Source organism: Coregonus clupeaformis, chromosome 39, assembly GCF_020615455.1.
Source record: "Coregonus clupeaformis isolate EN_2021a chromosome 39, ASM2061545v1, whole genome shotgun sequence".
Taxonomy (NCBI): Eukaryota; Metazoa; Chordata; class Actinopteri; order Salmoniformes; family Salmonidae; genus Coregonus; species Coregonus clupeaformis.
Genome location: NC_059230.1, coordinates 11,500,571 through 11,527,620, shown reverse-complemented (window position 1 = coordinate 11,527,620; position 27,050 = coordinate 11,500,571). Strand labels below are relative to the sequence as shown.

At 41.9% G+C, this 27,050-nt stretch overlaps 2 protein-coding genes across 3 annotated transcripts in view; both read right to left on the bottom strand.

Moving 5' to 3' along the window:
• Window positions 1-4,467: 4,467 nt before the first annotated feature.
• Window positions 4,468-13,376, bottom strand: LOC121554525 (interleukin-5 receptor subunit alpha). The gene is made up of 9 exons (XM_041868137.2): window positions 13,096-13,376; window positions 9,666-9,796; window positions 9,025-9,169; window positions 8,250-8,352; window positions 7,843-8,015; window positions 7,473-7,606; window positions 7,097-7,232; window positions 6,378-6,477; window positions 4,468-6,242 (listed from the first exon to the last, which is right to left on the bottom strand). The coding sequence occupies exons 1-9, from the start codon at window positions 13,163-13,165 to the stop codon at window positions 6,068-6,070; spliced, it is 1,167 nt and encodes a 388-aa protein (XP_041724071.1). The 5' UTR covers window positions 13,166-13,376; the 3' UTR covers window positions 4,468-6,067.
• Window positions 13,377-19,432: 6,056 nt separating this feature from the next.
• Window positions 19,433-27,050, bottom strand: part of LOC121554428 (interleukin-5 receptor subunit alpha) — a 29,977-nt gene continuing 22,359 nt past the window's right edge. The window contains exons 3-8 of one of the 2 annotated variants that reach the window (XM_041868017.2): window positions 21,952-22,127; window positions 21,582-21,715; window positions 20,943-21,087; window positions 20,558-20,660; window positions 20,295-20,376; window positions 19,433-20,045 (exon numbers count right to left, since the gene is read on the bottom strand). In XM_041868017.2, the coding sequence (XP_041723951.2) occupies window positions 19,788-20,045; window positions 20,295-20,376; window positions 20,558-20,660; window positions 20,943-21,087; window positions 21,582-21,715; window positions 21,952-22,127 (898 nt within the window). In that variant the 3' untranslated portion in view covers window positions 19,433-19,787. The remainder of the gene's footprint in view (window positions 20,046-20,294; window positions 20,377-20,557; window positions 20,661-20,942; window positions 21,088-21,581; window positions 21,716-21,951; window positions 22,128-27,050) is intronic. The other variant, XM_045211771.1, reaches the window with a different exon arrangement.

Below are 27,050 nucleotides of genomic sequence, written 5' to 3'. Positions count from 1 at the left end.
TCCACAGACCCACCCCAAAAGGCTTTCGGAGCCATAATCGACTCAGTGGGTTTTGTCCAACATGTCTCTGGATCTACGCATTGCAACAGTCACACCCTGGATCTAGTTTTGTCCCGTGGAATCAATATTTAGGATCTAAATGTTTTTCCTCATAATGCTGGACTATCGGACAACCATCTTATTACGTTTGCAATCGCAACAAATAATCTGCTCAGACCCCAACCAAGCATTATCAAAAGCCGAGCTAGAAATTCACGAACAACCCAAAGATTCCTTGATGCCCTTCCAGACTCCCTCCACCTACCCAAGGACGGAGTATAAAAATCAGTTAACCACCTAACTGAGGCTCTACATTTAACCTTGCACAATACCCTAGATGCAGTCGTACCCCTAAAAACAAAAAACTGTCGTCACAAGAAATTAGCTTGCTGGTATACAGGAAATACCCGAGCCCTGAAGCAAGCTTCCAGAAAACTGGAAGTCTTCCGACTAGCTTGGAAAGACAGTACCGTGCAATATCGAAGAACCCTCACTGCTGCTCGATCAGCCTAATTTTCTAACCTAATAAAGGAGAATAATACATTTATTTATGATAGTGTCGCAAAGCTAACTAAAAAGCAGCATTCCCCTAAAGAGGATGGCCTTCACTTACGCAGTGATCAAATCATGAACTTCTTCGACGGAAAGATCATGATCATTAGAAAGCAAATTACGGACTCCTCTTTGAATCTGTGTATTTCTCCAAAGCTCAGTTGTCCTGAGTTTGCACAGAACTGCTAGGACATAGGATCAATGGAGACACTCAAGTTTTTTTATCCTGGATTTCTCGACACATTCACGAAAATAGTCATGGCCTCTAAACCGTCCAGCTGCATACTGGACCCTATTCCAACTAAACTACTGAAAGAGCTACATCCTGTGCTTGGCCCTCCTATGTTGAACATAATAAGCAGCTCCCTATCCTCTGGATGTTTGATCTTTGGATACAAAACTCACTAAAAGTGGCAGTAATAAAGCCTCTCTTGAAAAAGCCTAACCTAGACCTGGAAAATATTAAAAAACTATCGGCCTACAGTACCGGTCAAATGTTTTAGAACACCTACTCATTCAAGGGTTTTTCTTTATTTTTACTATTTTCTACATTGTAAAATAATAGTGACAACATCATAACTATGAAATAACACATACGGAATCATGTAGTAACCAAAAATGTGTTAAACAAATCAAAATATATTTTATATTTGAGATTCTTCAAATAGCCATCCTTTGCCTTGATGAAAGCTTTGCACACTTTTGGTATTCTCTCAACCAGCTTCACCTGGAATGCTTTTCCAACAGTCTTGAAGGAGTTCCCACATATGCTGAGCACTTGTTGGCTGCTTTTCCTTCATTCTGCGGTCCGACTCATCCCAAACTATCTCAATTGGGTTGAGGTCGGGCGATTGAGGTAGGGGGATTATGGAGGCCAGGTCATCTGATGCAGCACTCCATCACTCTCCTTCTTGGTCAAATAGCCCTTACATAGCCTGTAGGTGTGTTGGGTCATTGTCCTGTTGAAAAACAAATGATAGTCTTGCTAAGCCCAAACCAGATGGGATGGCGTATCACTGCAGAATGCTGTGGTAGCCATGCAGGTCTCTTCTTCTTATTGGTGTCCTTTAGTAGTGGTTTCTTTGCAGCAATTCGACCATGAAGGCCTGATTCACACAGTCTCCTCTGAACAGTTGATGTTGAGATGTGTCTGTTACTTGAACTCTGTGAAGCATTTATTTTGGCTGCAATTTCTGAAGCTAGTAACTCTAATGAATTTATCCTCTGCAGCAGAGGTAACTCTGGGTCTACCATTTCTGTGGCGGTCCTCATGAGAGACAGTTTCATCATAGCGCCTGATGGTTTTTGCGACTGCACTTGAAGAAACTTTCAAAGTTTTGAAATGTTCTGTACTGACTGACCTTCATGTCTTAAAGTAATGATGGACTGTTGTTTCTCTTTGCTTATTTGAGCTGTTCTTGCCATAATATGGACTTGCCCCCCCCCACATTGTCACAACACAACTGATTGGCTCAAACGCATTAAGAAGTAAAGAAATTCCACGAATTAACTTTTAACAAGTCACACCTGTTAATTTGAATGTATTCCAGGTGACTACCTCATGAAGCCGGTTGAGAGAATGCCAAGAGTGTGCAAAGCTGTCATCAAGGCAAAGGGTGGCTATTTGAAAAAATATATATTTTGATTTGTTTAACACTTTTTTGGTTACTACATGATTAAATATGTGTTATTTCATAGTTTTGATGTCTTCACTATTATTCTACAATGTAGAAAGTAGTAAAAATCTGAAAAACCCTTGAATGAGTAGGTGTTCTAAAACGTTTTACCAGTAGTGTATATCGAATCTCCCATTCCTCTCAATTTATTTTGAAAAAGCTGTTGCGCAGCAACTCACTGCCTTCCTGAAGACAAATAATGTATACGAAATGCTTCAGTCTGGTTTTATACCCCCATCATCTTACTAAGACTACACTCGTGAAGGTGGAAAAATGACCTTTTAATGGCGTCAGACCAAGGCTCTGCATCTGTCCTCGTGCTCCTAGATCTTAGTGCCGCTTTTGACACCGTCAATCACCACATTCTTTTGGAGAGATTGGAAACCCTAATTGGTTGACACGGACAAGTTGTTGCCTGGTTTAGATCTTATCTGTCGCAAAGATATCAGTTCGTCTCTGTGGATGGTTTGTCCTCTGAGAAATCAATTGTAAGTTTCTGTGTTCCTCAATGTGCCGTTTTAGGACCCCTATTGTTTTCACTGTATATTCTACCTCTTAGTGATGTCATTCGGAAACACAATGCCAAATTTCACTGTTATGTGGATGACACACAGCTGTACTTTTCAATGAAACATGGTGAAGCCCCAAAATTGCCTACCCTGGAAGCCTGTGTTTTAGACAGACAGAAGGAAGTGGATGGTGGCAAATGTTATACTTTTAAACTGGGACAAAACAGAGATGCTAGTTATAGGTCCCAAGAAACAAAGAGATCTGCTGTTTGATCTGACAATTAATCTTGATGGTTGTACAGTCGTCTCAAATAAAACTGTGAAGGACCTCAGCGTTTCTCTGGACCCTGATCGCTCTTTTGACGAACGTATCAAGAATATTTCAAGGGCAGCTTTTTTCTATCTTCGTAATCTGAAACTTTTTGTCCAAATCTGCAACTTGCAAATTAGACTACTGCAATGCACTACTCTCCGGCTACCCGGATAAAGCACTAAATAAACGTCAGTTAGTGCTAAATGCAGCTGCTAGAATCTTGACTAGAAACCAAAAATGTGATCATATTCTTCCAGCGCTAGCCTCTCTACACTGGCTTCCTGTTAAGGCTAGGGCTGATTTCAAGGTTTTACTGCTAACCTACAAAGCATTACATGGACTTGCTAATACCTATCTCTCTGATTTGTTCCTGCTGTACATACCTACACGTACGCTACGGCCACAAAACGCAGGCCTCCTTATTGTCCCTAGAATTTCTAATTTCACTGGCATACTAGTGCTCTTCCATGCCGTCCCTAGGAGGGGTGCATCACATCGTGCCAGGCTTTTTTGCGCAATACTCGACTTGAGTGGGTTCAGTCACTGATGTGATCTTCCTGTCCGGTCTTGCACCCCCTTGGGCTCGTGCAGTGGAGGAGATCTTTGTGGGGTGTACTTAGCCTTGTTTCAGAGTAGTACGTTGGTGGTCTGTTGATATCCCTTTAGTGGTGTGGCGGCTATGCTTTGGCAAAGTGGGTGGGGTTACAGTATATCCTGCCTGGTTGGACCTATACGGGGGTATCGTCGGACGGGGCCACAGTGTCCCCCGACCCCCCCTGTCTCAGCCTCCAGAATCTATGCTGCAATAGTCTATGTGCCAGGGGATTAGGGTCAGTCTGTTATATCTGGTGTAATTCTCCTGTCTTATCTGGTGTCCTATGTGAGCTTAAGTATGCTCCCTCTAATTCTCTCCCTCCCGGAGGACCTGATCCCTAGGACCATGCCTCAGGACTACCTGGCCTGATGTCTCTCTCTCTCTCTCTCTCTTTCTCGCTCTCTCGACCTCTGAATGCTCAGCTATGAAAAGCCTAATGACATTTACTCCTGAGGTGCTGGCCACCCCTCAGAGCCTCATTCCTCTCTAGGTTTCTTCCTAGGTTCCTGCCTTTCTAGGGACTTTTTCCTAGCCACCGTACTTCTACATCTGCATTGCTTGCTGTTTGGGGTTTTAGGCTGGGTTTCTGTATAAGCACTTTGTGACATCTGCTGATGTAAAAATAGCTTTATAAATACATTTGAATGATTTATTGATATTTGGCAAAATCGAGTTGATAATTATACATACAGCAGATCAGCTCATGAAAAACAGGGAGATGAAGAGAGGAAATTGTTTAAATATCAAGGTATTTTCGTGGAAATTACCACTAAGGACTCCAAGTCAAAGTTAAATGAACAGATCTTTATTGATATTGGCCGGAGAGGTTACAACAAACGTAATACTCAAAGTACAAGTCTGTCAGAAGTTCTGAAGGGGTGCTCTCACTTCAGCACTCTTTATACTCATACACAAACTAGTCTCTGCTCTGAGTGCAGTAGGCTGATCAGGACCTTGCACAAATAGTATCTAGATGTTGGGCCAAAGTAACAATGTGTTCCCTTCTTTCTGTTCTTCTTCTATCAGCCCTCTTCCTGAGAGCAGTCACAGAACATCCTAACACAATAATCAGGAAACAACACGCTACATGTAGTCACGCATTTGCAGAGACACAGAGGACACTCAAATTTCCACTACAGTATCTTATCGGTGACCAACTGTTTAAAAAATATATATATATTGTTTGTTGATCACACATTCTCTACCAAAGCTCTCATAAGGGCATCAATATGAGACAGTGCAGAGAAGAGGGAGACAAGTTATAGCGGTATTTTGACATGCATAGGCGAGACGTGCTCTGGTAATCCAACCTATAGATTACAATAAAGTTAGGAATTTTCATGCGAAACAGGAGTCAGGATTTGGGGTTTCAGTGGGATTGGGTCGATAGGAAAATAGCCTTTATATAAGGCTAGTGAGTCAATAGATAAATAATACACTTGATCAGCTAACAGGTTATATGAGCAATTTACAATTTAGCTAACATTTCCCCAGCCTAATTGTTACCAAATATCCAAACGGAGATTCAGTGAAAACAAAAATCTGACATTGATTGATTTATCTAGACGAGTCCCCCACGCTTGTCTCAAAGCAGCGCGATGCCGCTGTCCCAATCAGAACGGTGCTGAAATTATAATCTATGTGACCACACATGACTATTGCTTAAAATTAATATAACGGTTGGATTTGACTTTGGGAGTTTCAGCATAAGCAAGAATTTGATAAATGCCTTCAATTGCATTAGCCAACTTTATTCCAATATGTTCATCATTCACTTGATCATAACTAAGGCGAGTTATCCTCTCTCTGTGCTTTTTCTGTTTTTTTTAGGGTTCGGGCTAATTTAATTTCTGTGATGTTGGACCAGGCCTGCGCTCCGGCTTCAGCTCACCGGGCTTGGGTCGGACCGGGATCGAATTTTCAGTTCTGATGATAACTCTAAACTGCATTCGAGTCTGGTGTGCAGTCAGGCAGTGTCAAGTATGTGTGTGCTTTGAATTTATGGAGACTTTGTGTGAAGTAAATAGGCTAAGGTAAAGGCTTACTTGTTTGGATAATGTGCTATTTAATTTTTTGCCAATCTGCTGCTGTGCATGTTGTGTATTTTGTGGAATTGCATTAGTGCGACATTGGGGGAAAATGTTGTAATTTCCTGGGTCTTGTCATTTTTATTTTTTTCGGAAATGTGAAGAATGATCCTGGGGCAGTCCCGGGATCCAGGTTACCAGTGTTAAACCCTTGTAACAGGAAACCACCTCCTCAAAGTGTCCCATGTTGAGTCAAAAAAAGCCACCACCACACAAGGTTAAAACACTGCGGTCCTCCCAGTCTGCTGGGACCCTATCAGCTTGTCCACAGTTTCACTGCATATTCATGTTGTTTCTCATGACTCTGGCTCCTGAGGAAGAGGGTCTTGTACTAGGGTGATCTTACAGTCTACTTCCTCTTGTGCTGGGATGTAGAGGTTCGCCATAGCCCTCATCTCATTGTTGTTGTTGAACATATCCCTGATGAGGTTGGTTGGCTTGGGAACTTTGGGGAGAATCTTGTCCTTGTGTCTATAGGCAAAATACACAGTCATTTGGAACAATATCTAAAAAAGGACCTATAATATATTCATCACCATTCAGATATTGCAGTATCCCATATTTTGTGGAGTGAATTCAGAAGTGTATAGATTGATGTGTACTCACTTCCTTATACAAACACAAACCACGATGGCAACTATAACCGCCATGAATGGAATGAAGATGGCTGCAACATGCAGGTGCCAATCACGATTCCCTTCTTTACCTAAACACACAAACAACAACAACAACAATGTCAGGATAGAGGCTTTACATATAACATTGACATTTTAGTCACCAGCTAATAACATGTTAAATCCACTTCAATCAGTGTAGATGAAGGGGAGGAGACAGCCTAAATAAGGATTTTTAATCCTTGAGACAATTGAGACATGGATTGTGTATGTGTGCCATTCAGAGGGTGAATGGGCAAGACAAAAGATTAAAGATTGAAATTCCTTTGAACGGGGTACAGTAGTAGGTGCCAGGTACACCGGTTTGTGTCAAGAACTGCAATGTTGCTGGGATTTTCACGCTCAACATTTCCCAGTGTATCAAGAATGGTCCACCGCCCAAAGGACATCCAGCCTACTTGACACAACTGTTGGAAGCATTGGAGTAAACATGGGCCAGCATCCCTGTGGAACGCTTTTGACACCTTGTAGTGTGAATGCCCTGACGAATTGAGGCTGTTCTGAGTGCAAAATGGGGGGTTCAACTGAATATTAGGAAGGTCCTTAATGTTTTGTACACTCAGTATATATACCAGCTCCATTTTATTTAGCTTATAATTATGAAAGAGGATGACCCAAGAAACTTGGGGAGAAAGAAGGGGGAAACCATACCATATAGTTTCTCCTTAGTCCAGTCACCCTCTCCCATACCACACCGTTCCGAAAAGATGGGTTTAATGCGGACACGGTACTGACAGTAAGGGTCGTAGTTCACCATTATCCAAGTCTTGTCTTCTAAGTGATTACTCTGGAACGACATTACAGCAACAGACATTTGAGTGCTATTACTCTACTAAACCTACATACTGTAATTCAAGACAACAAAGTTGATAAATAAAAGCAAGTGTACTTTATACAGTGGCTGGCTGTAAAAGACAAAATAACATTTTTGCAGACAAGTGCTGAAACGAAACAATGGCAGTTCATTTTCATAACTTTAAGGCGATATATTCAAATCCCAGTACTGCCCACACTTCCCTTTCCTTACCATAGGCTTTTTACATCTGGTATAGTTGATGACGTAGTCCCAACAGTGTGGATTTTTTATGTCTGGTGAAATCCAGCTAATATTGAGATTGCTCCCTTCCTCTGTGATCTTCCATTCAAGAGGTAGGGGCTTCACTGCAGGAAGAATGGACAGAGAAATAGTTAATTAAGCAACCTTTGAGAGAAAAACTGTATAAATTGATGAAAATTAGATGTAAATTAAGCCAAACCGCCACAGGACGTTGATGCAACGTGATTACGATGATATTAATTAAATAATAAGGAAACTATGATGACTCAGACTATTTATTATTTAGATTTTGGCCTCAGATTTAGCCTGAAGAGTGAAAATAGATGAGTTCTAGTCCTACCATGGACATGAGGATTCACCTCGAAGGTATTCCGTACCGATGAACCATTGAGAGTCCCATTGACCTGGAAGTAGATCAGTTTGTCGAAGTCTCCTCTCAGATGACATCCTGTCCTCTGACCAGTGTTGTACAGGTACTCACTGCATTCTGATACCTTACTCACATTATTGGACCTGAAACATCAGAAATGAGAGGACTGAGATTGTATAGTTGTTGTCATAGTTACAACATGACCTAATCAGGAAAAACCCTGGGTCATAGATATAACAACTGAAAAACCACCCAAACAAACAAAGACTATCTTTGTAACTCTTCATCTATATTTTGTTGAATATAAACACTCTTCCACAGTTAGCCTTGTATTGGACCGTGAGTGGTGGAGAAGCAGGAAGTAGAATTGTTCTCACCCATAGTAAAGCTGGAGGTCTTCTGGGGCCTGATTGGCTAGGAGCCAGCTGCAGTTCATGGCCTTAGAGGAGTAGAGATAACATTTGAAGTTCTTCACCAACTCTGTTATGAGAGAGAGAGAGAGAGGTATTATTTATTTTCTTTGGGGGGGAATGGATCAGCTTAATATTGCAGATAGATTGTATCTTCTATCAATGTAATTGTCTGCATCACTTCCAATCCCCCATGTTTTTTTTTATTTTTTTTTATATATATATACTCCCCTTTATTACTTTTCAACCCCACCATCCTTTCCCTACTTGGAGTAAATTAGTGAACAACAATGCCCAGGCCTCTACTTCCGGTCTATACTTACTATCTACACCTTATGGACAGAGTTAATTTTACAATAATTCTATTATATATATTTTTATTTATTTTATTTTTTATTGCTCCTGAACTTCTTCTACTCTCAACCTCTCCGATCATTTTCATGATGTCCAGAGAGAGAGTTAGAGACACACAGATAGAGAGTTAGAGACACACAGATAGAGTGGTGTGAAGAGAACAGAGAGATTGATTTACACCCAAGTCAATTACATTAACTCTGTAGTATACTGTATAGGGCCAGTTCTCTGGACACAGATTGTCTAGTACTGGCCTAAAAAGTATGTTTATGGAGATCCTCTTTAAACATGTATTTGTTTCCAATACTAGGTTTTATCTGATTTGGAAAACCGGCCCATAGAGAGTGACAGCGTTGTTTCGGAGAACATTCTGTTGTTGATAACCAACCTGTGGGGGCAGGGATGGTGTGAACTATAGTTTGACTCATCCGTGTCCTGTTCTCACACTGAGTTTGTAAGAAGAAGCTCACGCCTTCCATCAGAGGAAAACACTCCTGTAACTGTGTTCCCTTCCTCTTCTTGATTACGTTCTTCTGCGAAGAGAAGGGGAAAATTCAAGAATGAAAGATATTACAGAGGGAATGAATTTAGGAATTTAGCAGGAATAAGGGACTATTTACCACTGTTTAATGTGCCCATAGGGCTCTGGTAAAAAGTAGTGCACTATATAGAGAACATGGTGCCATTTGGGACGAAGCCTTAGTCTGGGTGATGATGGGTTGTTGGTTTGGTGTTTTATGTAAATGTATGAGTGTGTGAAAAATAATTTCCTCTTCAGAGGACAATAAATCTAATCTAAAAAAAAAAAATCCAAAGGAAAGTACAACATTAGCTTTGAAACTTAAAATAAATATGTTTTGGTGCCAGAATACAAGTACTGCCAGCAGTAGGAGGAAGTGTTTAAATAACTGCACATCTGTAGGCCTACAAGCCATTGGAAAGCAGTGGGCAGACAGCCAATTATGTTCAACAGACAACTCTATTTGGTTGACCGATGGTAGCTAGGACGACCTGTAACATTTTCCTCACCTGGCCTATCCGTGATATAGTGATATGGCATTTACACGTCTGACTATCAACATTCTCCTGTAGACTCCATGAAAGCTCCCAGCAGAACTCATTCGTCCAAGAGAAAGTCACATTTCTTGGTGATGGGAGGTCTAAAGGAAAAACAATAACACCCATTATTATGGTCAAGGGGTCAAGGAGGATACATACGTGGATATAAAGGGGTTGTAAATCAAATCAATTTTTATTTGTCACATGCGCCGAATACAACACCTTACCGTGAAATGCTTACTTACAAGCCCTTAACCAACAATGCAGTTTTAAGAAAATTGAGTTAAGAAAATATTTACTAAATAAACTAAAGTACAAAAAAAAAGAAACAAAAAGGAACACAATAAAATAACAATAATGAGGCTATATACAGGGGGTACTGGTACCGAGTCAATGTGCGGGGGTACAGGTTAGTCGAGGTAATTTGTACATAGGTAGGGGTAAAGTGACTATGTACAGATCATAAACAGCGAGTAGCAGCAGTGTAAAAACAAAGGGGGGGGTCAATGAAAATAGTCCAGGTGGCCATTTGATTAATAGTTCAGCAGTCTTATGGCTTGGGGGTAGAAGCTGTTAAAGAGCCTTTTGGACCTAGACTTGGCGCTCCGGTACCGCTTGCCGTGCGGTAGCAGAAAGAACAGTCTATGACTTGGGTGGCTGGAGTCTTTGGGCCTTCCTCTGACACTGCCTAGTATATAGGTCCTGGATGGCACGAAGCTTGGCCCCAGTGATGTACTGGGCCGCACGCACTACCCTCTGTAGCGCCTTACGGTCGGATGCCGAGCAGTTGCCATACCAGGCGGTGATGCAACCGGTCAGAATGCTCTCGATGGTGCAACTGTATAACTTTTTGAGGATCTGGGTACTCATGCCAAATCTTTTCAGTCTCCTGAGGGGGAAAAGGCGTTGTCGTGCCCTCTTCACAACTTTCTTGGTGTGTTTGGACCATAATAGTTTGTTGGTGATGTGGACTAAGTACCCACCCCTGAGGGGCCCCTGTGTTGAGGATCAGCGTGGCGGATGTGTTGTTGCCTACCCTTACCACCTGGGGGCGGCCCGTCAGGAAGTCCAGGATCCAGTTGCAGAGGGAGGTGTTTAGTCCCAGGGTCCTTAGCTTAGTGATGAGCTTTGTGGGCACTATGGTATTGAACACTGAGCTGTAGTCAATGAACACCATTCTCACATAGATGTTATTTTTGTCCAGGTGGGAAAGGGCAGTGTGGAGTGTGATTGAGATTGCGTAATCTGTGGATCTGTTGGGGCGGTATGCGAATTGGAGTGGGTCTAGGGTTTCCGGGATGATGGTGTTGATGTGAGCCATGACCAGCCTTTCAAAGCACTTTATGGCTACCGACGTGAGTACTAGGGGGCGATAGTCATTTAGGCAGGTTACCTTCGCTTTCTTGTGCACAGGGACTATGGTGGTCTGCTTGAAACATGTAGGTATCACAGACTTGGTCAGGGAGAGATTGAAAATGTCAGTGAATACACTTTCCAGTTGGTCCGCACATGCTCTGAGTACACATCCTGGTAATCCGTCTGGCCCCGCTGCCTTCTGATTGTTGACCTGTTTAAAGGTCTTGCTCACATCGGCTACAGAAAGCGTGATCACACAGTCGTTTGGAACAGCTGGTGCTCTCATGCATGCTTCATTGTTGCTTGCCTCGAAGCGAGCATAAAAGGTATTTAGCCCGTCTGGTAGGCACGCGTCACTGGGCAGCTCGCGACTGGGTTTCCCTTTGTAGTCCGTAATAGCTTGCAAGCCCTGCCACATCCGACGAGCATCAGAGCCGGTGTAGTAGGATTCAATATTAGTCCTGTATTGACACTTTGCCTGTTTTAAGGTTTGTCTAAGGGCATAGCGGGATTTCTTATAAGCGTCCGGATTAGTGTCCCACTCCTTGAAAGCGGCAGCTCTAGCCTTTAGATAGGTGCGGATGTTGCCTGTAATCCATGGCTTCTGGTTGGGATATGTACGTACGGTTACTGTGGGGACGACGTCGTTGATGCACTTATTGATGAAGCCGGTGACTGAGGTGGTATACTCCTCAATGCCATTGGATGAATCCCAGAATATATTCCAGTCTGTACTAGCAAAACAGTCCTGTAGCGTAGCATCCGAGTCATCTGACCACTTCCGTATTGAGCGAGTCACTGGTACTTCCTACTTTAGTTTTTGCTTGTAAGCAGGAATCAGGAGGATAAAATTATGGTCAGATTTGCCAAATGGAGGGCGAGGGAGAGCTTTGTACGTGTATCTTTGTGTGGAGTAAAGGGGGTCTAGTTTTTTTTCCTCTGGTTGCACATGTGACATGCTGGTAGAAATTAGGTAAAATGGATTTAAGTTTGCCTGCATTAAAGCCCCCGGCCACTAGGAGCGCCGCTTCTGGATGAGCATTTTCTTGTTTGCTTATGGCCTTATACAGCTTGTTGAGTGCGGTCTTAGTGCCAACGTTGGTTTGTGGTGGTAAATAGACTGCTATGAAAAATATAGATAAACTTTCTTGGTAGATAGTGTGGTCTACAGCTTATCATGAGGTACTCTACCTCAGGCGATTAATACCTTGAGACTACTTTAATAATAGACATTGCGCACCAGCTGTGATTGACTAATAGACCCCCCCGGCACGATATAGAACACATTTTGCGCGAGGAAAATGAATAGGCTAGGTGCGGCTGGTGAATTTAAATTAGCTAGTTTAGTGTAGCAGACTGCAAGGGGTGTAGTGCTGCCAGAGGGCACCAGAGCGTCACTCTGCTCATTTAGTAAAGTTAGATCAAAGTAATTTTTTTAAAACCTTTATTTAACTAGGCAAGTCAGCCTCAAGCACTGAGATGCAGTGCCTTAGACCGCTGCGCCACTCCGGAGCCCAATCAATGTCTTGGATTATCACATAATGGTTAATTAGTATCATACATAACAGAAACAAATAGGCATATAATAGCATAGTATAACGTTACTGTTACAACAAAAACACCACATCATTTCTTATGGGATTTTAGGATGGTTAGCTGAATAATAATAAAAACATGTAGGCTACACTGTCCCGCGAATGTCCCGCTAAATCATCCTGTTGTCCTGCATTTTGGTATTTTAAAAGTGGTCACCCTAGGTATAGCATTCCCATTTTAATTAAAGACATAATACGTGTTTCTGCCTCATTTATTACACAGTAATCTGTTCACTCTATATATTCTTAGTATACACTTGCAAGAAGACACATTTAGTGGTGAAAATGTTTGCGCAACTTGTCACTCTGACGTAATTAACGGGAAACGTCCTGAGTGCCAGCTGCCAAACCAAGTTTAATAAAAACATAAACTAAACATATCGAACGATACGACCAGATAGCCTACGCCCATGGTATGAAAAAACAGTAAGAACATGTTTTTCTATTACCTGTTTCAGGCTGTGTAGCCACGAATGAAACAAAATAGTACAAGATGAAAACTCCCCAGCATTTGTACATTGTATCAACCTATGCGAGTGATCTCTGTCAAGACCCGTCTGTCCCGCTTCGACGGAATTTGTATCCAAAAGATTCTCAACAGATGTTGCACTGTTTAATTAAAACGGATGGAGAAAACCAGAGATCCAGCAAAACCGAAACGAAACATGCAAAATAGCTGTTTGTCGTGCTAAGAAAGAAGACTATTACTCTTAAGATAAAGTGGGAGGAGTTTGAGCAGTGGCTGTATAAACAAATCCGTTTATATTTAAAGCGTAGCCGAAACTAGGCCTAACTGTGTTTTCACCTCTAAATAAGTCAGATGTTATGGATCCATTGTTCAATATCCTCACATGGAGTGGAAGTACATTATTTTACCAAAATAAATCTGAAATACTTTTTCATAATGTGTATGTACTATGTCTGTATGTAGGCCTACTCTATTTCTATTTCTAAGATTCAACATTAAAGTAGGATACACAATAGGAGATAACACGTTAACTAATAATCTCTTTAATTCAAGAGTGGATCCCTATTTCCTTCCACTTCCAGATGTTGCAGGTTAAAATCTGGTTAAAATTAAAGTTGAAGTTGAATTCATTCAATTGAACTCTGAATTGCATGATGAATAAAAAAATAAGATACTAATAGAAAACAAAAATGCAACATAGGCCTACATTTAGGGAACTGTTGTTGTGATGAGTTGGCTTTCAATAGGTGAGTGATGGATGATCTTCTGTATCTACATTTAAGTAATTTAGCAGACGCTCTTATCCAGAGGCATTTAGGGTTAAGTGCCTTTCTCAAGGGCACATCGACAGAATTTTCACCTAGTCAGCTCAGGGATTCAAACCAGCAACCTTTCGGTTTCTGGCCCAATGCACTTAACTGCTAGGCTACCTGCCGCACCATCTTTCTGTTCTTGCACTGACAGGCCTGAGTTCTTGCCAATGGCGAACAAATGGGGTGCGAATATGATACAAGGTTTTTATGACTGGAGGATGTGATGAAGTTCTTCAGGCAATTAAAACTGATGATGATGTAGTGTCTGAGGGTCTATGATTGTGCTGACGTTTGCAAAAGTGTGTTAGAGGAAACTTGGCTCTGCTTGCTGAAACATCTGGAAAGCATTACTAAATTCCTGGAAAAGAGGATATGTGAAAAGCCAGGGATTGGTGTATTAAAATCACGCCTTACTATGTCACATAGGATATAAATACCATGTCTTGAACAAAGGAGGGAGGAATAGCAAATCAGATTGGGTCCGGCTGTTCTTCAGATATCTGCAGGTATCTGTAAATCTGACGCTGAAACTCTTTGTTATAATAATCCTTTATAATCAAAGTACAGTGTCAGCGGATCTTCTTATCATCACGGCATTATCAGCATAGTTGTCTTTACACCACAATGACACACAGACAGCAGTTAAAGTGCAATTCCACCACTTTCCAACCTGATTTTTATTATATCCAGCACAATAGCAGTCTACATATCCCGTTCATGTCCATAACGGACATTTATAATTTCCTTTATTACACTTGTTCTCTGACCTTACAGATGGACAAATCTGAAGACATTTTTTAAATCAGCCAAAGCGTCTATAATGAGAGTTTTTGAAATTGTACTATATTCAGTCTTTGGACACGTTTCATGAATCGAGTCCTGTGAATACATTTTCAAATGATCTTAATAATTTTTGGTATATAGATTGTCCGGACCAATATATATATATATATATATTACATTTTACATTTTCTGCATTTAGCAGATGCTCTTATCCAGAGCGACTTAAAATAGCAATTAGGGTTAAGTGCCTTGCTCAAGGGCACATCAACAGATTTTTTTCACCTAGTTAGCTTGGGGATTCGAACCAGCATCCTTTCGGTTACTGGCCCAACGCTCTTAACCACTAGGCTACCTGCCGCAAAAACTCAGCAGAAAAAGAAATGTCCCTTTTTCAGGACCCTGTCTTTAAAAGATAATTTGTAAAAATCAAAATCTTCATTGTAAAGGGTTTAAACACAGTTTCCCATGCTTGTTCAATGAACCATAAACAATTAATGAACATGCACCTGTGGAACGGTCGTTAAGACACTAACAGCTTACAGACGGTAGGCAATTAAGGTCACAATTATGAAAACTTAGGACACTAAAGAGGCCTTTCTACTGACTCTGAAAAACACCAAAAGAAAGATGCCCAAGGTCCCTGCTCATCTGCGTGAACGTGCCTTAGGCATGCTGCAAGGAGCCATGAGGACTGCAGATGTGGCCAGGGCAATAAATTGTAATGTCTGTACTGTGAGACGCCTAAGACAGCGCTACAGGGAAACAGGACGGACAGCTGATTGTCCTTGCAGTGGCAGACCACGTGTAACAACACCTGCACAAGATCGGTACATCCGAACATCACACCTGCGGGACACGTACAGGATGGCAACAACAACTGCCCGAGTTACACCAGGAACGCACAATCCCTCCATCAGTGCTCAGACTGTCCGCAATAGGCTGAGGGCTTGTAGGCCTGTTGTAAGGCAGGTCCTCAACAGACATCACCGGCAACAACGTCGCCTATGGGCACAAACCCACCGTCGCTGGACCAGACAGGACTGGCAAAAAGTGCTCTTCACTGACAAGTCACGGTTTTGTCTCACCAGGGGTGATGGTCGGATTCTCGTTTATTGTCGAAGGAACGAGCGTTACACCGAGGCCTGTACTCGGGAGCGGGATCGATTTGGAGGTGGATGGTCCGTCATGGTCTGGGGCGGTGTGTCACAGCATCATCGGACTGAGCTTGTTGTCATTGCAGGCAATCTCAACGCTGTGCGTTACAGGGAAGACATCCTCCTCCCTCATGTGTTACCCTTCCTGCAGGCTCATCCTGACATGACCCTCCAGCATGACAATGCCACCAGCCATACTGCTCGTTCTGTGCGTGATTTCCTGCAAGACAGGAATGTATATGTGGGAACTCCTTCAAGACTGTTGGAAAAGCAGCCCAGGTGAAGCTGGTTGTGAGAATGCCAAGAGTGTGCAAAGCTGTCATCAAGGCAAACGGTGGCTACTTTGAAGAATCTCAAATAGAAAATATATTTTGATTTGTTTAACACTTTTTTGGTTACTACATGATTCCATATGTGTTATTTCATAGTTTTGATGTCTTCACTATTATTCTACATTGTAGAAATAAGGTTTGAATGAGTAGGTGTGTCCAAACCTTTGACTGGTACTGTATATATATATATATAATATGAAAACAATATCTAAAGAAAACCACTCTCTGTCACATACACACCCCTAGATTATATGCAAATCCAATGCCAGTCAATGGAGACTGGAGAGTGAGTCATATTAAAGCATTTTTCCTCTTTCTCAGATCTTAAACATGTTCAGATCTTAATAATTGTTGGTATATAGAGTGTGTAGACCAATATATCAATACAAAACCAATATCTAAAAAAAAAATATATTTTTAGGACCTTTCTTCTTATCTTTTAACCACAGATCATAGAAACCCACCATTTCCACATATATAGACACTGGTATGGTGCTGGAGATAATGAATATGTGGTTAGAAAGTGGCAGAATTGCCCTTTAAAGAAGATGGCCTACTGGATGGGCAGACAGAACAAAGTTAGTCTGTGTGTCTTTTAGCTCACATTTCTGTTGGGATAATGGGATGATATTCCTTTCAAGTGTAATGGGATGTCATCATCAGATATGAACAGGTCTCTCACATGAAATAGATTTGACCTTACAATGGGATCATCTGTATAAATTAAGGATAGATGGATAAATTAATGATGCATGACTCATTGTCCCCCAATGAAGATGTGGACATTAAATAGGCTACTTTATTAGATCGGTAACAATATTTGTACAGTACACATATAAGGACTTCATAGCAAATTCCCTTTCTTCTTACCCCCCATCTGGCACCATATCAACCACGGTGCTTCTGGCTCTGCATTGCTTGCTCTATGAGGTTTTAGGCTGGATATCTATAAGTACTTTTGACAACTGTTTATGTATGAAGGGCTTTATAAAATACATTTGATTGATTGATTGACAGACTAGATTGATGAGACTAGATGTCTAAATGGTATAGTGTTGTAAATTGTTGTTGTTGGCCCCTTTCTAATTTTCTCTACTTTTCAGATCTTCAACCAAAACCTAATATTAGATCAAGGGAACCTGAGTGAACAAATAACACAACAATTACATACTTATTTAATAAAGAAAGTTATGCAACACCCAACGCCCCTGTGTGAAGAAGTAATTGCCCCCTTACGTGCAATAACTTGTTGTTCCACCTTTAGCTGCAATGACTGCAAACAAATGCTTCCAGTAGTTGTTGATCAGTCTCTCACGTCGCTGTGGAGGAATTTTGGCCCACTCTTCCATGAAGAAATGGTTTAACTAAGCGAAATGTGTGGGTTTTCAAGCATGAACTGCTCGTTTCAATTCCTGCTACAACATCTCAATTGGGATTAGGTCTAGACCTTGACTAGGCCATTACAAAACTTCAAATGTGTTTTTAACCATTTTCATGTAGACTTGGTTGTGTGTTTTGGATCATTGTCTTGCTGCATGACCCAGCTGCGCTTCAGCTTCAGCTCACAGATGGATGGAATGTCATTCTCCTGTAGAATTCTCTGATACAGAGCAGAATTCATGGTTCCTTCTATTAAGGCATGTCGTCCAGGTCCTGAGGCAGCAAAGCATCCCCAAAGAATCACACCACCACCATGCTTGACCTTTGGTATGAGGTTCTTACTGTGGAATGCAGTGCTTGGTTTTCACCAGGCATAATGGGACCCATCTCGTCCAAAAAGTTGACTCAAGTTTGCCAAAAAGCACCTGGAAACACCTGGATGATCACCAAGACTGTTCTATGGACAGATGAGTCAAAAGTATAACTTTTTGGACAACATGGGACCCATTATGCCTGGCTAAAACCAAACACTGCATTCCACAGTAAGAACCTTATACCAACGGTCAAGCATGGTGGTGGTAGTGTATTTGGGTGTTGCATAACTTTGTTAACTAAATACAATTATTTTGGGGGGTTATTTGTAAACTCAGGTTCCCTTTATAGATAAAGGGAACCTGAGTTTACAAATAACCCCCCAAAATTATATATTAGGTTTTGGTTGAAGATCTGATAACATTCAGTATAAAAAATATGCAAAAACTGTTCAGGGCCTCAAAACCTGTTCAGGGCCTCATCAAAGTACGTTTTTCATTCCTGGGTGTTAGGGTATGCAGCGTAACGTTTCTGCCAAGGAAGAGTCTCTGCATGTATTTAGATTGGATGTTAATGATACCTGATGAGTGAGTGTGTGTGGAGATAGAAATGAATCAGGCATGTAGAATAATAACAAGGTTCCACCTAGAAACATATAGCACACGTACAATTTTTTATGTAAAATAAAAGTATTCCTTGACATGCAAAACTCAAAATATACATTATACCACAGGAGGTTGGTGGCACCTTAATTGGGGAGGACGGGCTTGTGGTAATGGCTGGAGCGGAATTGTGGAATAGTATCAAATACATCAAACATGGTTTCCATGTGTTTGATGGCATTCCATTTGCGCCGTTCCAGCCATTGTTAAGAGCCGTCCTCTCGTCAGCAGCCCCCACTACATTATACTGTACATATTACAATATACACATCTGTACCACCTATTCTGCACATAGCTATTATGTACACGGAAGCTATCCCTTTAATAGCAATGCCAGAGATGAGTTAGATAAACTGCAGTAGGTTGACAACAAGCTAGCTCACATTGGCATCATATAGCCTCTTGCCTTTGATATGTATTGTCTAGCACAGGGGTGGGCACCTCCAATCCTCGGGGGCCTGATTGGTGTCACAGTTTTGCCCCAGCCCCAGCTAACACACCTGACTCCAATAATCACCTAATTATGCTCTTCAGTTTAGAATGTAGCCTCCCTGTATTTAAATTCATTAAAGGAATACTGAATACTTATTTTACTGTTGTTGCGTTTTGCATCATTTGATGCATCAAGGAACGTTTTTGCTCTACTGAAAGTGCTTTCTTGAAAATTTCATTGCTGATATGCACATTTTTGGGGGATTTTATAATGGTGAACTAATGGAAAAAAATACTCAAACATCGTTTTTGAGTGTAGTATTCCTTTAAAGCAGGGGCTAAGATGTCTGGACTTTTATGGCACATATAGTTGACTCATTCCACAGCGGATAACTGGTTCTAGTCTTTGTATGTGTCCCCTAAATCACTACATGATGAACAGGGTTGATCAGTCAGATAAAGCCTGTGATGCTGCCTGGGCATATCTTTGCGCACTGCCTACCAATGTTCCATTTGGTTGAGGAGTGAGGGTTATGAGTCCAGCTCCTCCTCGTTTCCTGCACTGGCTTTCTGATAACGTCTGACATTTGACCTACGACCCCAAGCTGTGGGATGCAAGAGGTTCATGAGAACAGTTGTTAGTATCTGCCCAAGCAAACAGACACACACATCCCCCCCACTTCCACACATGTTACTCAGAACAATACAGGAGTCATTGCGTCGACACCTCAAAACAGTCTAGGAAAAAGGTGTCTCCATTCTCCACGGTCCATACTCCACACACTCTCCGTCTGTATCCAAGTTGTTAAGGTGGTACATCGACTGCGGAGCTCCAAGTCCTGGCAATCTTCAGCAATGCAGTTGGGGTACACCTTAAAATGGCTTGCTCTGAGTGTCGGTCAATGACACTGAAGTCACTTAGCTCCCAGGTCATACCGGCTGCAGCTGTATCTGTCTGTACTGTAGTAATCACTACTGGGTCAGTGTGTAGTTTCTCAGGGGTCAGGCTGATCTTACATTCCACCTCCTCCTCTACCGGGACATAGGGATTCCCTATGGAGCTCTGGAAGGCAGGGAATGAGGGTGAGTGTGTGTGTGTGTGTGTGTGTGTGTGTGTGTGTGTGTGTGTGTGTGTGTGTGTGTGTGTGAGGGTCATGGGGCAACGTGGATTAATTGAAAAGAGGAAGTTCGATATCAGTATGTACTCTATACGCTGATGTTAGCATTTCTAGTAAGTGAAGTCCTACAACATCAGCCAGCCCCTTACTGCTAGACCACTGCTAATAAGACAAGAGGATGTTGCTGTTCTCACCTTCTGTTCCTTATTGCTGTTCACCATGTCCTTGAAAATCAATGAGGGTTGTGGAATCTCGGGGAAAAGCTTATTTCTGTGCCTGGAATAGAACCAAAGAAAACGAGGGCAAATTTCAAACCCTATTCACCAAAATGTCAATTACTTGAGTGAAAACACATTTCCTAGATATCTTTCTCTTAAGACAATCTAAACACCAAGATTCCAAGACACACACACACACACACACTCAGAATGTAGACCCATGATGTAGGTTGACTTACTTCATGAAACAACAAAGAAACAGGATGATGAATAGGCCAACTGCAGCAGGAATGAGGATGGCAACTACAGTCATCGACCAATCAACATGACGATCCTCCACACCTGAAAGGAACACAAGCAAAACATCAGTGACTGGGTCTAATTCTAATCTTGTCTATTAGATTAGAAGTCTATTACATTTAGTCAATAGTATACAATTCTATTATAATGACATATACTATTTTAAAGACTATAGACTAATGGTATAATATACACTTTTTTTCTCTTCGTCCTCCATTTTATTTGAAACAGGGAAAGTTAAAACTATTTCAATGTTAATATAATTATATCACTGTCTGTGTCCTGACAGAGAGAGAGTGTGGAGAAAGAAAGTGGAGAAAGTACCATAAAGTTCCACATCGCTCCAGTCGCTTTCTCCTGCCCCACATGACTCCTTATAGACTGCTTTAACCTGGACTCTGTATTGGCATCTCAGGTCGTACGGCACGTCCACAACTACATTTTCATATTGGTATTGTATCTCCTTACTCTGGAGGAAACACACATAATGGTACCATTTCACTAACACACACACACACACCAGGCCCTTTAGGTCTGTAAAAGCAGTGTAAACATGTTCCAGTGACTAAAGCTGTATTTCTATTGGTGTAATACCTGAACACCCAACCCTTCATCTGACCTATAAACTGTCTGTAGCCAGATAAACTTAGGCCTCGTTATCTGTTTATTTGTTTATGAATCATTCAGCATTATTACATACAGAGGTTTTGAACATCAGGTCTCTGTTGCAAACTAGATTTTATCTCAGTGAGACTAACCTGTACAACAATGGCCGAGTGAACCATAAATAACCAAAGGTTAAATTAAATATGAAACTATTGAAAACTCTTCTGGGAAGTGCAACAACAGAAAACATCTGCACTTGCCAGGTTGTCATTGTAAATAAGAATTTGTTCAGAACTAGCTTGCTTGGATAAATAAAAGGTTATATAAATAAAAAATATCCACACATCCATGGCTTACCAGAGACTCTTGACACTTGCTGTAGTTTAAGATGTAAACCCAGCAGTGGTGAGCGGCTAAGTCCGGAGGGTCCCAGCTCAGAATGAGATCCTTCCCTTCCTCTGTGATCTTAACCCTAGGGGCCGGGGGCTTGACTGAAGAGAATCAGACATACAATATAACCTTAGATAAATGAGAGTATTGGTAATATAAAATTATTGAATACTTGAGAGTTTGGTAGTATCATGAAATTACTGATTAGTTGGTATCCTTTGATAAATAGTTTTAGAATTAAAAGAATATGTAATTTTTGGAATGGTTTTCGGGTCATTCCATGAGGATATATCGCAAACATGTATTTTTAACTGTTAAAAAATGTAGTTATTCTTACCACAATTTATAGGAAATACCCAGAAGATATTCTGTACAGACAAACCATTGAAAGTCCCATTGACGTGGAAGTTGACGTTATGTTCAAGGAAGTCTCCTCTCAGGCGACATCCTGTCTTCTCACTAGCTCTGTACTGGTAATCACTGCATGCTGCTTTGTGGGATTCACCAGAGAACCTGAAGCATTAGGGATGAGAGGGTTGACAATCTGTCACTGCTCAGCTCAACTGACACAGCTTAACTGACACAGCCCAACTGACACTGCTCAACTGACACAGCTCAACTGACACAGCTCAACTGACACAGCCCGACTGACACTGCTCAACTGACACAGCTCAACTGACACAGTCCAACTGACACAGCTCAACTGACACAGCTCAACTGACACAGCCCAACTGACACTGCTCAACTGACACAGCCCAACTGACACAGCCCAACTGACACAGCCCAACTGATACTGCTCAACTGACACAGCTCAACTGACACTGCTCAACTGACACTGCTCAACTGACACTGCTCAACTGACACTACTAAACTGACACTTACATATAGGTTGGGCTCAATTCCATTGCTTGTCAGTTGAATTGATAGATGAACCTTTGCACTCCTGAAGCTTAATGACATCTAAGATGATAGGTAGGATGTGTAGGAGAAGCAAAATATGAAGTGAATTGGCAGAAGAAGCCTTGGTGAAGGTCTCTAGGCGTATGTCACCATTGGCAATTCATTTTTCACTTGCAAATATTCACAGTGTGCCAGGAGTTATTTTACCAGTTGAGTCTGCAGTGGCATGTATTCATGGATGCCAAGGGAAGCCAGGCTTCCCCAAAAAATGTACCAAGAAAAAAAAAAAATATATACAATAATTTATCTTTTGTCTCTTTGTGTTTCATAATTTTACTTCAATTCACAAGAGGCTGAATGTACACTACATGACCAAAAGTATGTGGGCACCTGCTCGAACATCTCATTTCAAAATCATGGGCATTAATATGGAGTTGGTCCCCGCTTTGATGCTATAACAGCCTCCACTCTTCTGGGAAGGCTTTCCACTAGATGTTGGAACATTGATGCGGGGACTTGCTTCCATTCAGCCACAAGAGCATTAGTGAGGTAGGGCACTGATGTTGGGCAATTAGACCTGGCTCGCAGTCGGCGTTCCAATTCATCCATAAGTTGTTCGATGGGGTTAAGGTCAGGGCTCTGTGCAGGCCAGTCAAGTTCTTCCACACCGATCTCGACAAACCATTTTGTATGGACCTCGATATGTGCACGGGGGCATTGTCATGCTGAAACAGGAAAGGGCCTTCCCCAAACTGTTGCCACAAAGTTGGAAGCACAGAATTGTCTAGAATGTCATTGTATGCTGTAGCGTTAAGATTTCACTTCACCAGAACTAAGGGACCTAGCCCGAACCATGAAAAACAGCCCCAGAACATTATTCCTCCTCCACCAATTGTTACAGTTGGCACTATGCAATCGGGCAGGTAGCGTTCTCCTGGCATCCGCCAAACCCAGATTATTCCGTCGGACTGCCAAATGGTGAAGCGTGATTCATCACGCCAGAGAACGCGTTTCCACTGCTCCAGAGCCCAATGGCGGCGAGCTTTACACCACTCCAGCCGATGTTTGGCATTGCGCATGGTGATCTTAGGCTTGTGTGCGGCTGCTCGGCCACGGAAACCCATTTTATGAAGCTCCCGACGAACAGTTATTGTGCTGACGTTGCTTCCAGAGGCAGTTTGGAACTCGGTAGTGAGTGTTGCAACCGAGGACAGATTATTTTTACGCGCTACACGCTTCTGCACTCGGCGGTCCCGTTCTGTGAGCTTGTGTGGCCTACCACTTCGCAGCTGAAACGTTGTTGCTCCTAGACGTTTCCACTTCACAATAACAGCACTTACAGTTGATTCTACTTCCAAAGTTTGTCTATGGAGATTGCATGTCTGTCTGCTCGATTTTATACACCTGTCAGCAACGGGTGTGGCTGAAATAGCCGAATCCACTAATTTGAAGGGGTCTCCACATACTTTTGTATATATAGTGTATCTCACTGGAGAAAGCGAGCAAAGCAACGCCCCTCTGTCTCTGTATGTGTAGGCCATCTATCTGATGCTGTCTGGTCCAAAAGATAATGACATTGTTGCTGCTCGTAGCATTGAATGCAAGGGAAGCCAGTGAGAATTTGGTCTCCCTTGATAAAAAAAATATATAAAATAATAGCCAAACTGTGTGAGCTCAACTGTGAATGGTCCTGGCACACCAAAAAAAAAGTGTCAAGGGAAGCCAGTTTGGATTTGGCATCACTCCTATCAAATCGCATTGAGAGCATACGTCATTGACAGAAACAACTTAAATTGTTGCATCTAATTGTGTTGTTGTCCTCTGGTGGCTAGCTAGCTAGTTAAAATTGTCCCTTTCCTAAATTAGCCATGGTTGGAGATAGGGATTTGGACTTGTTGTTTTACTTAATTCTCTGTACTAGCCAATGATTATAAAGGTGATTCTGATCCAACCATAAATTCATACATTGTGCTCCTGGCCTGAGACGATGGAAGTTCAATATGTATTTAGATGTAGAAGGCTAATGTTAACTAGCTAGCGTTGCCCATGAAAGGAAGTTAGGCTAGCGGGCAAGCATTTTAGCCAGGTAGCCTAGGACAACAAAAAATTAAAGATTGAACTGTATGACAGAGTGCAGTGGAGGCTCCTCAGAGGAGGAAGGGGAGGACCATCCTCCTAAGTGAATTTCATATTTTTTTAAACATTTAAAAAGTTATCATTTTTAGATAAAACTATACTAAATATAATCACGTCACCAAATAATTGATGAAAACACAGTATTTTGCAAAGAAGGTCTACAGTAGCCTCAACAGCACTCTGTAGGGTAGCACCATGGTGTAGCCGAAGGACAGCTAGCTTCCGTCCTCCTCTGAGTACATTGACTTCAATACAAAACCTAGGAGGCTCATGGTTCTCACCCCCTTCCATAGACTTACACAGTAATTATGACAACTTCCGGAGGACGTCCTCCAACCTTTCAGAGCTATTGCAGCATGAACTGACATGTTGTCCACCCAATCAAAGGATCAGATAATTAATATAGTACTGAAAGCATAAGCTACAGCTAGCTAGCACTGCAGTGCATCAAATGTGGTGAGTAGTTGACTCAAAGAGAGAGAAAGACAATAGTTGAACAGTTTTGAACAAATTAATATCTTCCTAAATGAAGGAGAAGCAAGAGAGAAATAGTGGGAGAGAGATTTTGTCATTTTCTTTCACTTACTTAGCTAGCAAATGCAGCTAGCTAGTTTAGCCTACTGAAACACCATGCTCAAACAGAGGGATGCTATGTTAGCTAGCTGGCTATGACTACCCAACACAACACTGGAACTCTTCCAAGTCAAGGTAAACTTTTGGTTTTACTAATTTATTGGCACCGGGGCCCACCGGTGTAACTGCTTACTGACTGTACACTGTAACTTTACTGCATGATTGTAGCGGATTTACTAACGCGTTAGTTCTATTAGCTATGCTGACTATGACGTTACTAAGTTTAGCTAATATGGTGACAACGATATAGAATGTGTGTAGCGGTTTGGCTTCTAAAGGCTTTTTCGCCTGGTCACATACAGTTGATGTGTTGTGCATTGAAGTCCACAAGCATAACGTAGATGCGAGAAGGAATACAACGTGGCTGCTATGAAACTGTGAACTGTGTTTACGCGTGATCAGGGATGAGTGTGCAAGGCGGTATTGAATGTCACTGTCTGTCCATGTGTCACTGTCTGTCACATCAAATTTGCCTCTCGACCTGTGTGCACCTACGTTGTAAACTTTCATTCATAGGCTAGGTTTTAGCCAGGTCGCAGTTGTAAAAGAGAACTTGTTCTCAACTGGCTTACCTGGTTAAATAAAGGTGAAATAAATAAATAAATAAAAGTAGCAACCTCATGATGGGTATAGGGAAAATTTGAGTATAATATAGTAGCCTAAACCTATCGCTGTTACATTTAACTGGGTGAATGGAATATGAATGACAACCAATATGCTGTAATAGAAATAAGGCCATGCTCATGAAAAAAATTATTGTCCTCCCTCATCTAAAACGGCACTGACCACCACTGACAGAGTGATAGACTGTTACGTCAACATGAAGGAGAGGAGGATGGCCTTGGCGTTTCTCTACAAGTAGGGTGAGTCAACATAATAATAATAATATGCCATTTAGCAGACGCTTTTATCCAAAGCGACTTACAGTCATGCGTGCATACATTTTTACGTATGGGTGGTCCCGGGGATCGAACCCACTACCCTGGCGTTACAAGCGCCATACTCTACCAATTGAGCTACAGAGGACCACAACATGTTTTTTCTACTTGCATGAACGTGCACACACACCACGCATGCACACACGTACACAGAAATCAGAACTATGGACAGCCACATGATATTTAGCTTATGTTGATTGGACTAAATAGTTTTTGGTATATTTTAGTTGTCACTATATTAGACTAAGCATAGGTGATTTGATGATGCTGAAATGTTGAAGTTGACATGGTGCTGGAATAGTGGAGGCAGCTCCTGTTTTCTTTGTGACTTGCAGTAACTCTCCGTGGTTCTAAATCAATAGTTGTTTAGTGGTCCGAAAATGTCGGAAACATTAACTTGCTTGACCATGCTGTAGGTCATGTAACTGTTTGTTACATGCAATGTGCTTTGTGGACTTCACCGGACAGAGGTTGCTCTCTGGTTTTGTGATGAAACAAAGGTGTGGTTGAATTTATTCTGCCACTGTGTCTTCCCTGAGCAAGGCAGTTAACCCACTGTTCCCCGGGCGCGGATGACGTGGATGTCGATTAACGCAGTCCCCCGCACCTCTCTGATTCAGTGTACATACCCCTTTCCCTTTCTTATTGTTTTGGTCTTAGGGGTGCAACTTTCACTGGGGACGGGGACACCCCACATTCTGAAATTGCATTTTTGTCCCCCCCCCCGGTTTTATCATTGGAATGTGATACAAAACGAGGTGTGCAACAGTGTGCTTTAGGACCAGGCGGACATCTCCGATCGGTCGGGTGGGCTGTTTGGACTGTTTAT

Excerpts from the sequence above, each read along its gene's own strand:
- LOC121554525 (XM_041868137.2), bottom strand. The coding sequence starts at position 13,165 with ATGTACAAATGCTGGGGAGTTTTCATCTTGTACTATTTTGTTTCATTC. Across the intron at positions 8,353-9,024 it reads CACCATCCCTGCCCCCACAG|AGTTGGTGAAGAACTTCAAA; the intron begins GTTGGTTATCAA and ends CTCTCATAACAG. Across the intron at positions 7,607-7,842 it reads GGTGAATCCTCATGTCCATG|TGAAGCCCCTACCTCTTGAA; the intron begins GTAGGACTAGAA and ends TTCTTCCTGCAG.